The following is a 13,733-nucleotide window of genomic DNA, read 5'->3' as shown; positions in this document are numbered from 1 at the left end:
ATGTGGTGCTTAGGGACATGGTTTAGTTGTGGACTTGGCAATGCTGGGTTAACGGTAGGACTTGATCTTAGACGTCTTTTCCGACCTAAACATTTCTATGATTCTTAATAATGCTTGCCCACAGCTGTTTATTTAAAGTAGAGAATATTGACAGGAAGCTGAACATGAGCCAGCAGTGTGCCCAGGTGGCCAAGAAGGCCAATGGCATCCTGACCTGTGTTGCCTGCTCGGCTGGTGCTAAGAAAAAAATCCAGGAGCCGTTAATTAGGGTGAGATAAGGAAAGGGTTTAATCGTGCCAAGGCAACTGATGGTACACGACGCGCGCAGGCTGTGCCTGAGATGTTAAAATATATAACAATATCTGGCCAATCCCAAGTGTGTCCACCCCATAAGTTTTGGCCTGGTCCACCCCCTGGCCCACCCCTTAGAAATTGGGTCTGGGGTGCATTTTGGGACCCTCTCTTCATCATCCTTCATCATCGTCGGGGTACAGAGAGCAGAGTCACCCAGTTCTTTGACTGTGTACTGCGGTTTAGGCCAAGATACAAGCGTTCCCCAAACAAGACAGGCTTACCTTGACAAGAGACAAAACATCTACTGGATATGGGGATAGGGCTGATATGGGGAGTATGGAATGGGGTAAGAGGGTTAAGGAATGTATAAACTAAGGGGTGCTACAGGGAAGAGGGAGAAAGGGTTGTTTCTAAAATCTACTTCTATTACCTATAAAACTTATAAGGTAGAAAAATAAGGAAACCATTAGGGGCTTAAGGCATCACCTGGATCAGGAACAGTGTGGTCAACAGGACCAGGGGAGTGATTCTTCCCCTGTACTCAGCGCTGGTGAGGCCACACCTGGAGTGCTGTGTCCAGCTCTGGGCCCCTCAGTTCAGGAAGGATATTGAGGTGCTGGAGCAGGTCCAGAGAAGAGCAACGAGGCTGGTGAAGGGACTCGAGCACAAGTCCTATGAGGAGAAGCTGAGGGAGCTGGGGTTTTTTAACCTAGAGAAGAGGAGGCTCAGGGGAGACCTCATCACTCTCTACAACTCCCTGAAAGGAAGTTGTAGCCAAGTGGGCATCGGTCTCTTCTCCCAGGCAACCAGCAGTAGGTCAAGAGGACTCAGTCTTAAGCTGTGCCAGGGGAGGTTTAGGTTGAATATTAGGAAAAAATTTTTTACAGAGAGAGTAATCAGACACTGGAATGGGCTGCCCAGGGAAGTGGTAGATTCTCCATCCCTGGAGGTTTTTAAGATGAGACTGGATGTGGCATCAGTGCCATGGTCTAGTAACCACGGTGGTGTTGGATCAAGGGTTGGACTTGATGATCTCGGAGCTCTTTTCCAACCTGATCGATTCTGTGATTCTGTGATTCTGTGATCAGGTGTTGGCCTTATTATTACAATGGTAATATTAAATATGAAACTCGTGTGATGTCTGAAAGACTTGCACATTCTATAAAATCATAGCTGTCCTGTGTGTCAAGTCACCCACATTCTTTCAAAAAGGGTAGAAGCATGAATAACAGAGTTCAATGCTTTAATTTTGATATTTCTTTTTCCCAATACTGACCAGACTTGAAATCCCAGCCTGAACCCTCCCCAGTTCTGAGCCATCTGGCCCAGCGACAGCAACAACAAACACAGACAGTCCCTGTTTCTCCTCCTGGGCTGGAGTCCTTCTCCTCCCAGGTAAAACTCCACGAGCCGTCACCAGTAGACACCTCTACAGCTGTTAGCAAAATGTTACAGCTCTCCACTATATCTATGGATAACCAGGCAGTGACTGCCCACCAAAGCCAGCAGAAGCAGATAAAACCACCAAAACGGAGGATAATTCCATCATCCAAGGTGGGTCATTGAATTTGTCCTTAGTAAACATATAAACATACAAAAGCTTGTATCAGCAATAGTGTGACCAGCATAACCGAGGAAGTTATTGTCCCTCTGTACTTGGCACTGGTGAGGCCACACCTTGAATCCTGTGTCCAGTTTTGGGCCCCTCACTGCAAGAAAGAAATTGAGGGGCTGGAGCAAGTCCAAAGAAGGAAATGGAGCTGGGGAAGGGGCTGGAGCACAAGTCTTATGAGTTGTGGCTGAGGGAGTTGGGGTTGTTTAGTCTGGAGAAGAGGATGCTCAGGGGGGACCTTATTGCTCTCTACAACTACCTGAAAGGAGGTTGTAGCCAGGTGGGGAGTGGTCTCTTCTTCCTGGTAACAAGTGACAAGATGAGAGGAAATGGACTGAAGTTGCACTAGGGGAGATTTAGATTGGATAGTAGGAAAAATTTTTTCACAGAAAGGGTTGTCAAGCATTGGAATAGTCACCATTCCTGGAGGGATTTAAAAGCCACGTAGATGTGGTGCTTAGGGACATGGTTTAGTTGTGGACTTGGCAATGCTGGATTAATGGTAGGACTTTATGATCTTAAGGGTCTTTTCCAACCCAAATGATTCTATATATAAGTTTCTAGGGAGAAGGAGAGCAAAGACCATGTTCTGTTTCTTGTTTATATAGCAGAAAATTCAAAGCTGAATAGTTTTTAGGTTCAAAATAGTGTTGTCTTTTCCAAGCACATATCTGATTGCTCTGCATGGAAAATGACTGTTGCTGTTTGACTTTTGGATTGACTTAGTAGCCACAAGATTAATATTGGCTGAGAGGGATGGACACAGATGACACTTTGATATTGTAGAACAGTATGGCTTATTGTTTCAGCTCCAGATCAGGGCACAGCATCGATGAATTTATTTCAGGTTACAAGAATGTAGTTAATTTATGTAAAGTGGGGGGTTGTCACAGATCTAATTAGCAGCAAAGGCTGAGGCAGTAACTGAAGAAGCCTGTAGTTAAGGGATGCGAGGATGTCAGTTACTGATATCTTTAATACAGATAGTGCATGCAAAGGAATTATGTTGGGTTTTTTCCTCCTTTAAGATTCCTGCCTCTGCAGTGGAAATGCCTGGATCAGCAGATGTGACAGGATTAAATGTTCAGTTTGGAGCTTTGGAGTTTGGATCAGAGCCTGCACTCCCAGAATTAGGATCATCTTCAAGCAGTGAGAATACCAGCCAGGCAACCAACAATAGCTTGTACACAGAATCTCTAAAGTATGTGTGAGTTCCCCTCCTGCCTTCTTGCATGTCTTCTTTAAGGGTTCAAAACTGCCAAAAACATCAAGGCACAGTTACCATGTAATGGGAGGGGGAAATATGATGACATGTAAGGTGAATGAACATGAGCCAGCAGTGTGCCCAGGTGGCCAAGAGGGCCAATGGCATCCTGGCCTGTATCAGCAATTGTGTGGCAGCAGGACCAGAGAAGTGATTCTTCCCCTGTACTCAGCACTGGTGAGGCCACACCTCAGGTGCTGTGTCCAGTTCTGGGCCCCTCAATACAGAAAAGACATTAAGATGCTGGAGCGAATCCAGGGCAACAAACCTGGTGAAGGGTCTGAAACACATGTCCTATGAGTAGTGGCTGAGGGAACTGGGGTTGTTTAGCCTGGAGAAGAGGAGGCTCAGGGGAGACCTTATCGCTCTCTACAACTATCTGAAAGGAGGTTGTAGCCAGGTGGAGGTCAGCCTCTTCTCCCATGCAACTAGTGACAGGACACGAGGACATAGCCTCAAGCTGCACCAGGGGAGGTTTAGGTTGGGCATTAGGAAGAATTTCTTCACAGAAAGGGTGATTAGATATTGGAATGGACTGCCCAGGGAGGTGATGGAGTCTCCTTCCCTGGGGCTGTTTAAGGAAAGACTGGATGTGGCACTTAGTGCTCTGGTCTAGTTGACCATGGTGGTGTTAGGTCACAGTTTGGACTCAATGATCTCAGAGGTCTTTTCCAACCTAATCAATTCTGATTCTGTGAAGTGTTTTCTGTGGATGGCATCTTAAAGGAGAAATTTATTTTCCAATGACAATCAAAATCTCCCTGGATGGGTTGATGTGAAGCTGGAGATGACATGAATGTAAATAATTTTATAATTAAACTACCTTTTGTAGAATTGCTTTCTTGTGTTTAATTGTCCTGACTTTCAAATTTTTTTAAGGGTTTGTTCCTCACAGCATGATTTTTTTTCTACTTTTGGTCGAGGAGAGATTACCTTTGTACCATGTATGTGTATTAGTAGATTGGCACCAGATTACAAATATGATGCTTCTATGGGATGAGAAAAGAAACCAGTCTTTCAGTATGTAGAACCTCTTACTGAAATGCTAAAATGGTCAATGATAAATGCCAGCGTACCAGTAAGCCATTTTTTCTTCCTTATTCATTCAAAAATTGACTTCAATAGGAAGTTTTCTGAAGCCAATTCAGAAATATTGTTAAAAATGAATTTTCACATTAATTTCTAGTTCTATAAACTAAAAAAAAAAAACTGTTTAGAAAGTAAAACAATCCTGCATTTTAAAGCACTTTTCTACTTTGCATAATTCTGTTAGACGGCTACTTTAATGACTGAATTCTATTGTAAAAAGAGACTGGGCGTTTCTCATCATATACCAGACTTTATGGATCTACTTGTTTAAAAAATTGAGTTTATGTTCATAAATATATCCTTTGAGAAGGTGGAAATAACATGACCAGAAAGTGCTTGTGTTGTAAACTCTTGTTTTGATTGGGCTTGCAGGAGGAAGATGAATGGTGCTTAGTGCAGCTGATGGTTTTGAATCAGTGATTACTGGGGGCCAAAGGAAAATTATATATTTTTTCTCATTATTAGATTTGCTAGTATAAATAATGTAGATTTGACTGCATGTTTAAAGTAGTTCTAGATAACTATATAGGAGCTGATATTTTCACAAAGGTGTTTGAGATGTTGTTTACCATTTTGATAAATAATTTTTACTTTTTCCAGTGATCCTTTGAATACCTCTTTGCCAATAGTCAATACAGTACAGGAGTCCACCTACACAACCTCTGCCATCACCTCTTCCAGTCTGACCTGCTCATCCCAGAGCACTAGCCCAGTAACAACTTCCTCCTATGACCAGACTTCTGTGCATAGTAGGATAGCGTACCAAAGCTCCATGGCTCCATCTGAACCAACCCCTGTTGCAGATACAGTGAGTGAATTTCAGAAATAAGACTTTGAAAAAGAGGAAATATTCTTATCCATATTAAACTTGTATTACCCAGATATAGTAATATTTTAACCAAGTCAAGTGGTATTTTTTGATTCTCAAGTCCACTCTGTTGTTTTTTCTTTTCCTATTGTGTAGTCATTTTTTGTATTTGGTATATAAGAGCCTCTGCTTTTATGGGTTTTGATGTCTTAAATTGTTGTTTGACGTTTATTCTTAATAACACAACATTCTAGTTGAGTTTCCTTCCCTGAAGCTTAGTTTTTAAAAAAGGAACTATCTCTGTATGTAAATATTAGTCATGGTATTTTGCCATAACTTGACAATTTCTATCCAAAGGCATATTATTTAATAAATTAATATGGCACCTAGCAAATGGATCCCAAACTGTTTGTGACCCTTCCAGCATTACTCTTTTGTTGGATTTAAATGGCAGTGGGAATTAGTTTCATCTTTTATTTTAAAAAGCATAGGGAGAGATTTAATCTAGGACAGAGAGAGTCTCAGGAGTATTCAAAACCACCTACTCTATTTGTATAGGGAATGTAGGTTTGTTTTAAGAGAATTTAATTTATCAAATATTTAAGGAACTTGTGAGAGTTTGTAAGTTTATTTACTCCTGGCCTTTGTTATGTAATGGCTCAGTCACACGTCTTCTGCACTAGCTCATATGTACTAGTGAGGATCAAGCATAGACTATCTACTTCTGTACTCCAGTGTTATCCAAACAACAATTGGTGCCTTACAAGTCTTATCTTTCAATCAAAAAAATTAACATCTCTGTGTAACTTGGATAGTTAAAATTGTGAGTTGCATTAAATCAAAAGCACAACCATTTCCTAAATGTTAATGCAATTCTTTCTTTCATATTGGTGTGAATCTGAAGTTTGTGTTATATACAGTACATGGGATGGTGTCCTGCTGATGGGTGTATTATGGGCAGTGTATGGGATTCTATATGTTCAGGACACCTTGCACTTGAGACAACTTTATTATGTGGTTTTATTAAAGGCTGTAAAAAAAGTTAATTTTCTGTCTTTTTGGTCTTTCAATTTAGAATTGAATATAGAATTTTGCATGAAGCATGTTCTGTGTGTCATTCGGTCTGAAAATTTAATGTACCTGTAGGATAGTTTATTCATCCATTTCTCCTTTGTTTACAGAATGGGCACAGCAGTGTTAGAACACAGGCAACTCTTGACAGTAAGTTTACAAAGCTTGGTTGTGCACAGGGCTTTCTGACCTTTCCTTAATACTTGCTGTGCGCACAACTACAGCAGTCACGTCTGGTTTAAGGTTTTATATTGTTCTCACTGGCTTTTTTTTTTGTTCTCACTGGTTATTTTTTGACTGACTCTTTTGAGTTTATTTTGTATTTGCATAGGATATACTATTTGCTGCTTGACTAAAACTGAAGTATGAAAGCAACTCTATTAAATCTACAAACCTAAGCAGTCTTAGAATTAAAGGAGCTGCTTTGCTGTTGCTTTTTCTTTTGAATTTATCTGCCACAAATTAATATAAAATTTTAAAAATTATAGAATTAAAAATTAATATCAAATTTCTTAGTAATTCTTCCAATTCTCAGTTGGGAAGCTCTGAGTAGCATTTAGCTGTAATGACACAAAGTCACATAGTCTGAATGCAGCTCTCACTGGGTATAGTGCTACTTGTGCCCTGTTAGAAGCTCTGTCAGGTACCTTGCTGCCTTGCAGCGGAGTAATGATAACACAGTACTGGCTCTGATACAGACATTACTTTGTTGCCTAAAATCGGCTCTTAAAGAAAGCTCTAAGACTCAATTAGTGAGTTTTAGAAGCCAGGCATTCTTTTATTACGACGCACTGCATGATCACAGCACGCTGGGTGCCCTGGGAATCATTTCCCAAAGTGCACATAGAGGTATCTCCACTACAGTTTATACATTACATGATAATTCATTTTTGGTTCCCCACATTTTTGTTACATATTCATGACATTTACCGACTCTAATTAGCATATATATATATCCTTATAAGATCTCTGTGGCGGTTTGGAACTGGCTCCCCACCAAGTTCCCAACACCACAGCAAAAGCTTCCCCCCCAAAAAACCAAGGGAAAAGGAAAAAAACAAAAAAACTAAGAGAACCGAGATAACAGAACTAATGCAATATATATATATTTACATATATTACATTTATATACAATTACAAAAACTGTATACACATAAGAAAGAAACTCCCAACACCCGAAAACAGAAAAAACAGATATACCCAATAATAAAGAACTAACAAATGAAATCTTAATACTTTCCTTGAGAAAACAGAAACGTCTCAATCCACGGTCACTGCATCTCCTTCTCGAACTCGGAAAGAAGGCAGCAGTCTATCGACAAACCACAGGCCCCACACCCCCACGGTTGGAGGAGCCGCAGGGAGGGCTGCTTTTCTCCAAGTACGCTGGAAGAGAAGAAAGGGCTTGACCTTCTCTCCCTTCCTATTTACGTCTGCTTACGTAAAGAAATAGAATGGAATACTGGGATATGGTACTTCCTTAGTTTCGACCTGGTTGCCAGGAAGAGGCATAAATCAAACCATTACAATCTCTGAGGGGCTTCATTGGGGATCTCATGTCTGGAGCCCCCAAAGTTTTAAGTGACTGCCTTATGAACTTCTTTAAGACAATACGCCTGGTTATAGAGTAACTTGGTGTTGCTTGGCTGCTACCTCAGTTCCCTTCTTCATTGTTTCTTTACTTTGCTTGGTTAGTCCCTTTAAATCACTTGGCTCAGCTATATGGAGTTTCTATGGTACATTCCGCTGCAAAAACTATTAGTTCTTGTTACATCTCAAAACTCGGATATCAACTGTTATCTTCATCTTGGTCAGTTTCTAATGTGGTATTTTACTTGTACCACCCCTACAACTCTCTTCCTGGAGTTAAAATAATTAAATTATAGTATTCAATATTCTGACCTTTATGTTCTGCTCTGTGGAAGTTTTCAAGGGCTGCAGTGTGAATTAACATCTTTTGGAATTCCAACACTTCAATTTTAAGTCTATCTTCCTCTTAAGCATCTCTTCAGGTAGGTCATTAGTAGGGCAGCCTTTTTTTTTATACTTCTGAGTAGAAAGAAGTTGAGCATTCTGACCTATAAACAATGTTTTGTTAGTGATAACTTCAATTTAAATGACCAGGAGAAGTGTATATGCCCGAAGAGTTACCACTTGAAAGATTGTTATATATAAAAACAACTTTTCAAGTGGAAAACTTTCTTAATCTTGTGTACAGAATTAATAAACAACTTATGAAATTCACTACAGGACTTGTCTTTTTGCTATGGAACGCAAAGATCTGGGAATTCCTAATATTTTTGTAATTATTCTCTAATGGTTTTATTAGTCCCTTTTTCTGTGCCAGTTCCTCTTTGAGAACACTTGTTTTTTTCTGTATCTCCAACACATAAACTGGAATCAGTCTTCTTCCATGTAACTATTTCATGCATGCAAACTATTTTGTAATTCTCTCTTCTTAACATTGTCTTGACAATGTCTTCTTTGACATTTTCACTTCTGTATGTGCTGATAATTTTCTTAGTTCATGGAATCATAGAATGATTTGGTTTGGAAGGGACTTTAAAGATCATCTCGTTCCAACCCCCCTGCTGTGGACAGGGACATCTTCCACTAGACCAGGTTGCTCAAAGCCCCATCCAGCCTGGCCTTGAACACTTCCAGGGACAGGGCTTCCACAGATTCTCTGGGCAACCTGTGCCAGTGCCTTACCACCCTCACAGGGAAGAGTTTCTTCCTAATAGCTAACCTAAACCTACTCTCCTTCAGTTTAAAGCCATTCCCCTTTGTCCTATTTCTACGTGCCCTTGTAAAAAGTCCTTCTCCAGCTCTCTTGTAGGCCCCCTTCAGGTACTGGAAGGCTGCTAAAAGGTCTCTCCAGAGCTTTCTCTTCTCCAGGTGCAGAAGTTTGCTACACACGTAACATTGAAATTTTATAAATCTATTGTAGGTGAAGAGCTTAAAGGGAAAAAATTATAGTTCTGTTGCTGTCTGAATTTTCATTAATAGCCTGATTCTTGATACTGTTACTGGTTCTTAATGGTCAGGGTTTTTTAAACCAAGGGGACAACACTGTTGTGTTCCTGGATCCAGGCTGGGATGTCAAGTGTGCTGGAATTTGTCTTTGAATGTCTATTTTTAACTTGTTGCAGCTACTTCATCAGTTCCTGTGCTTAAGACAGAACCTTCTCCCTCAGTACCTTCTACTGGTTCTCTGCCCAGCATGGTGTCCACCACTGCTTCGCTTCTGCCTTCAGCATCGCAGCATGCAACAACGTTGTGCAACTTGCCTCAGTCCAGTGATCTGGCTAGCAGCTCACTCTCCCAGTTAAGCAGGTACAGTAGGAGTTGTGATAAACTGAAAGGGGTTCAATTGTGGGGAAAGGACAGATATAAGGGTGATTGTGTATGGGGCTGTCAGGCACAAGGGTCTCCTTTTCTGACATTAACTAGAATTAGGAGAGAGATTCAGAAGAGACCAGGATATTTCTGGTTGCAAGGTATGAGCTCTGGGCTGCCTCTTTATGATAGAGTAGCTGCTGCCCTCAAGTTTTCATGGTATATAAAAACTTTGTGTTTCAAGGAGCTCTTGCTTCAGTGATGTCACCTAAATTCAGTTTGTTTTTCCTACTTTGCCTGCATTGCCTGCTCTTTGTTTAGTGTCGTATATTTGAAATAATTCCCTAACAATTTACTTCCTGACTAGTTTTGAAATATTGTATTTTCATTTATATTTGTATTTCTTAAAATTAGAAAATAGAAATAATTTCACAGGGAAAGTGTGTGTCTTTTTCTAAGACATTTCCTTAAGACACTTTGAAATATCAGATTGGTGTTCCTGGAAGTGCATTTAGCACAGCTTAGCTCATTTGCACTGTCTGATTTTTCAGTGCCTGTTACTTGAGCTTTGTCCTTGGGCAGGTGACATCCTGAGGCTGTACTGGTTATGTTTTAATACTCACCTTTGTACTGTATTTGTTAATATAAGAAACTTATTTTATGGGCTACCACAGTGTTTTTTATGTTTCACAGCTAGGACATGGTCTCTTAATATACTAGTGTTTTCTGTTGAATAAAATGGTAAATGTGTCAAGTAACAAGAATTAATCCATTCACATTGGAAACATCTTCTCCCAACATTTGTCTGTTGAAAAGCTGTGTACATTGGTAGAAATTTTAGTTGGAGGATTGATGCTGTTGGACAGATAGAAATAGTTTTCTATGTACTTCATTTTTTTCATTAAATGGTAGCAGGATATTATTTAAAGGAAATATATCTGTAGGGATGTGTGTATATATACACATATAGATATGTGCATATATATACACACTCCTACAGACAATTTTTTCTTTAATATTCTACTATGTGTGTATGTGTATACACATACCTACGATTTTTATTCTTTAATATTCTGCTACCTACTCCGTGTTTGTATATATATGTGTGTGTATATACATAGATATATATTAAAAATGTTTTAGGAAAAAATAATTTTATTAACTCTTTGCAAATTCTTTCTAGTTCCCTTTCCAATCATCAGAGTAGCCTCTCCCCTGCCTCAGTGTTGTCTTCATGCACATCGCATGTGGTAAGTCCTATTTCCATTTCCACAGATGTTTGGCATATAGTCAGTTTCTCTGATGATTAAGACCCTCTCTTAGTTCAGTGTGTCCCAGTATGCTAAGAACTGAAACAAGAGCTTTATCTCAGGGAAGGAGGACTGCCAGCTCTCTAGTGGTAAAAAAGTCTTTACCACTTGTGATTTGTACTTGATCAGGAATAGCTATTACAGAGACTTGCCAGTCACACAACCGTAGAGGAAATTTTTGTGCCAGCAAGGGAGGATAGAATAAAGAAAAAATTTCTTATAACAAATATGTTTAAAAAACCAAAACTTTAGAAGTGGCTGTCTGAAACTGCTCTAAAATGTGGACTGTTAGCAGTCTCCACTGGAGAGGTTAGCTGGCAAAATGCAGGTGATGGAATGATGCATGTCATGAAAAATGCCTCAGGACAGATGATTTTAGAGTTTACCATGTGACGTTGTCATCTGTGTATTTAAGGCATTAGAGATAAGACAAATGGTAGCGAACACAGTGCTGTAGATGAGGTTGCACAAATGAAAGTCAGAGAGACGCTGCCTTGTTCTGTCTGTACAATCCCAGTTGGGGTGTGCAGATAGGTTACTGCTTTTCTTTATTCTTGAATTTTGGCAGTGCTCCATCTCTGCTGTATATATAACTTAAAAAATCACCCTTATCCAAATGTCCTTCTTTTCTGTTGTCAGAGTTCTTTTTGGCTTCTGAGTGTTGATGACACTGTTTTGCAGGTGTGATCACCTTACAGCTAAGGCACTGTATTGTGGTGGATTCAAACCAGGAACTCCTTTATCCTCATGGGTTCCTATAATACATTTGGTCTGCGTTTCGGTTTACCACATTGACTCTGTTGTGGGGCACTGCAGTTTTAATCTTTTAAATTCCACAAATGCATTGAGGAAATCACAATAGCAGTGTCCTGTATTTTGAAAACAAATACTGTCTTTTGGAAGAATATAAGAGTTTATTTAACATAACAAATACTAGCTTAAAGGAGTATACAAGCAAAAAGGGCAAGAAATAATGAAATGGAGTGACATTTGAGCTACTGTGGTATAATTTTGTGATAATACAGCAGTTTGAATTTAACTCTTATGTAATAATTTTCTTTGAATACTTAAAAATCACAATCATGCAACTTATTTGCTTGCCTTGTACATAGATAATGCATTATTTTTTATGTGTACTGCTGTTACTTAAAAGATTGTTGGTTTTGATTTTTAGTTTTGTTCCCTCCCCCCAGCATCTTTCACTGTGCCTCATTTGCTCTGTGATCCTCATTCTTTTTGTCTCCTTTCTAGCACACTAGTGTTGAGAACACAACTTTGCTCCAGCCTTCAACAACCTTTTCAACTGCTTCAACCTCAGCCACTAGCAGCACCTCCTCAGTTGTCAGCATGGCAAGCAGTATGAACACTACAGTCAGCCTTGGCCTGAGTGTTACCAGTGTGTCTGCTACCACACGGGCAGCTCCCTTAGTGTCTTCAGGTTTGCAATATTAACAGATGATGTGGATAGACAGAGGACTTCAGTCAGCAGGGCTGTCAGTTGAGCATCTTGCCAGCCATAGCTACACTAAGAAATCCACACTCTTGACTAGCATTTTCAGCATGCTTTATTTGCTGAGTTATAAAATAAAGTTGCCTGGGTTTGTGTATTTGAAATATTTGTTAGGATGTTATGTGGCATTTGTGTAGCATATTCCATCCCCAAAGAGCTTTAAAAATAGAAACCAGAGCAGTTCTGACTTTGGAAGTTTTGGACTAGGAGATTCACCCTTTTTGTACTCCAGCTCTTGGCTGTGGGTTCACGTTACCTTTAATTTCAGTCTTCTCTGTGACTTGAATTCATTTGGCAGTATCAAACTATACTGCAGTGTCCTTATTATGATATGCCACATCCCTACTGCCACATCTAGAGAAAGGAAAAAGGTGTAATGTCTGTGTCATTCCACAGAAAATAGCACTTCAGAAAAAGGAACCACAGAGAAGGTTGGGAGGCTTCCTACACTGAAGTGAAAGCAATGCTAAATTCTTTTTCTTTAATCAGCTTGAACTGCTAAAAAAAAATCCTATGGAGGGAATATGAAGATGACACTTACAGAAGAATTTGTCATTTCCATAGCTTGTAAATAAAGTGTCTGATGACTGGTCAAAGTGCTTTTTTTTTACTCTTCTGCTTCCTAGCACTCCTTCACATAGGCAACTGAAACCATTTCAATCTCCTCTTTGCTATTCTCAGCTGCAGTAAGTCACCCACAAAAAATATGCTGGCAGCATTTAGTGCTTTCCAGTCTATTGCAATGTGTTGACAGAGCAGAAAATGAAAGGAGATAATTTGCTCTTAGACTGAGAACAGTGCCTGAATTTTGCCTTCAGGAGATGACCAAGGAAAGGAGAAGTTCCTGTAATTCTTGTAATTCTCTTGGACAGAGTAAATAACAAAATCAGATTGTTTTCTGATGGGACTGTTTTCAGTCTTAAGTAGCCTATGCTTTCCCTTCCTTGAGGCATGGGTAAACTCTCCAGGCTATTTTGAGTGTTTTCATCAACCAGCACAAAATTCTTCTGCGTAGTTCTGCTCTTTACAAACTAAGACAGTGCATCTGCCAGGACTCGTGAGCTATCTTGTCTCAATGCTGAAGCCTTTTCTTTCTAAAGACTTAATAAAGTGTCTGTATTTTGATTCTACAGGCAAAGCTCCCCCAAATCTGCCTCAAGGTGTACCACCTTTGTTGCATAACCAGTATATTGTGGGACCTGGAGGACTTCTGCCTGCCTACCCAGTAAGCAATTTAATTGTTTGTCATTGATTGTTTAAGCCTTGGTGCAAGTGGGCCCTCCAGACCTCCTGCTGTCTATGCCAAGGCATTTTTGTTGGCACATGTTGTACCTGGAATTCTTGTTCCAAATGCTGAAGAATGTGAAATGTATTCAGTGAGGGTTTACTGTTGAAAGTAAACTGTATAACTGTTGGTACAGACCTGATCTGGCTCC

At 39.9% G+C, this 13,733-nt stretch overlaps 1 protein-coding gene across 3 annotated transcripts in view; it reads left to right on the top strand.

The window, feature by feature from the left end:
* Positions 1-13,733, top strand: part of LOC113960653 (ubiquitin-associated protein 2-like) — a 110,238-nt gene that overhangs the window by 52,482 nt on the left and 44,023 nt on the right. Inside the window, exons 12-19 of one of the 3 annotated variants that reach the window (XM_027670323.1) lie at positions 1,574-1,848; positions 2,935-3,107; positions 4,860-5,067; positions 6,249-6,288; positions 9,303-9,474; positions 10,661-10,727; positions 12,039-12,225; positions 13,431-13,522. In XM_027670323.1, coding sequence (XP_027526124.1) covers positions 1,574-1,848; positions 2,935-3,107; positions 4,860-5,067; positions 6,249-6,288; positions 9,303-9,474; positions 10,661-10,727; positions 12,039-12,225; positions 13,431-13,522 — 1,214 coding nt within the window. Of the gene's footprint in view, positions 1-1,573; positions 1,849-2,934; positions 3,114-4,859; positions 5,068-6,248; positions 6,289-9,290; positions 9,475-10,660; positions 10,728-12,038; positions 12,226-13,430; positions 13,523-13,733 lie in introns of all 3 variants that reach the window. The other 2 variants (XM_027670321.1, XM_027670320.1) reach the window with 2 other exon arrangements.

This window comes from Neopelma chrysocephalum, unplaced genomic scaffold (genome assembly GCF_003984885.1).
Source record: "Neopelma chrysocephalum unplaced genomic scaffold, ASM398488v2 Primary Assembly neopelma1_96827, whole genome shotgun sequence".
Taxonomy (NCBI): Eukaryota; Metazoa; Chordata; class Aves; order Passeriformes; family Pipridae; genus Neopelma; species Neopelma chrysocephalum.
Note: the sequence above shows the minus strand (reverse complement) of the source record. Positions and strands in the feature narration are given on the sequence as shown.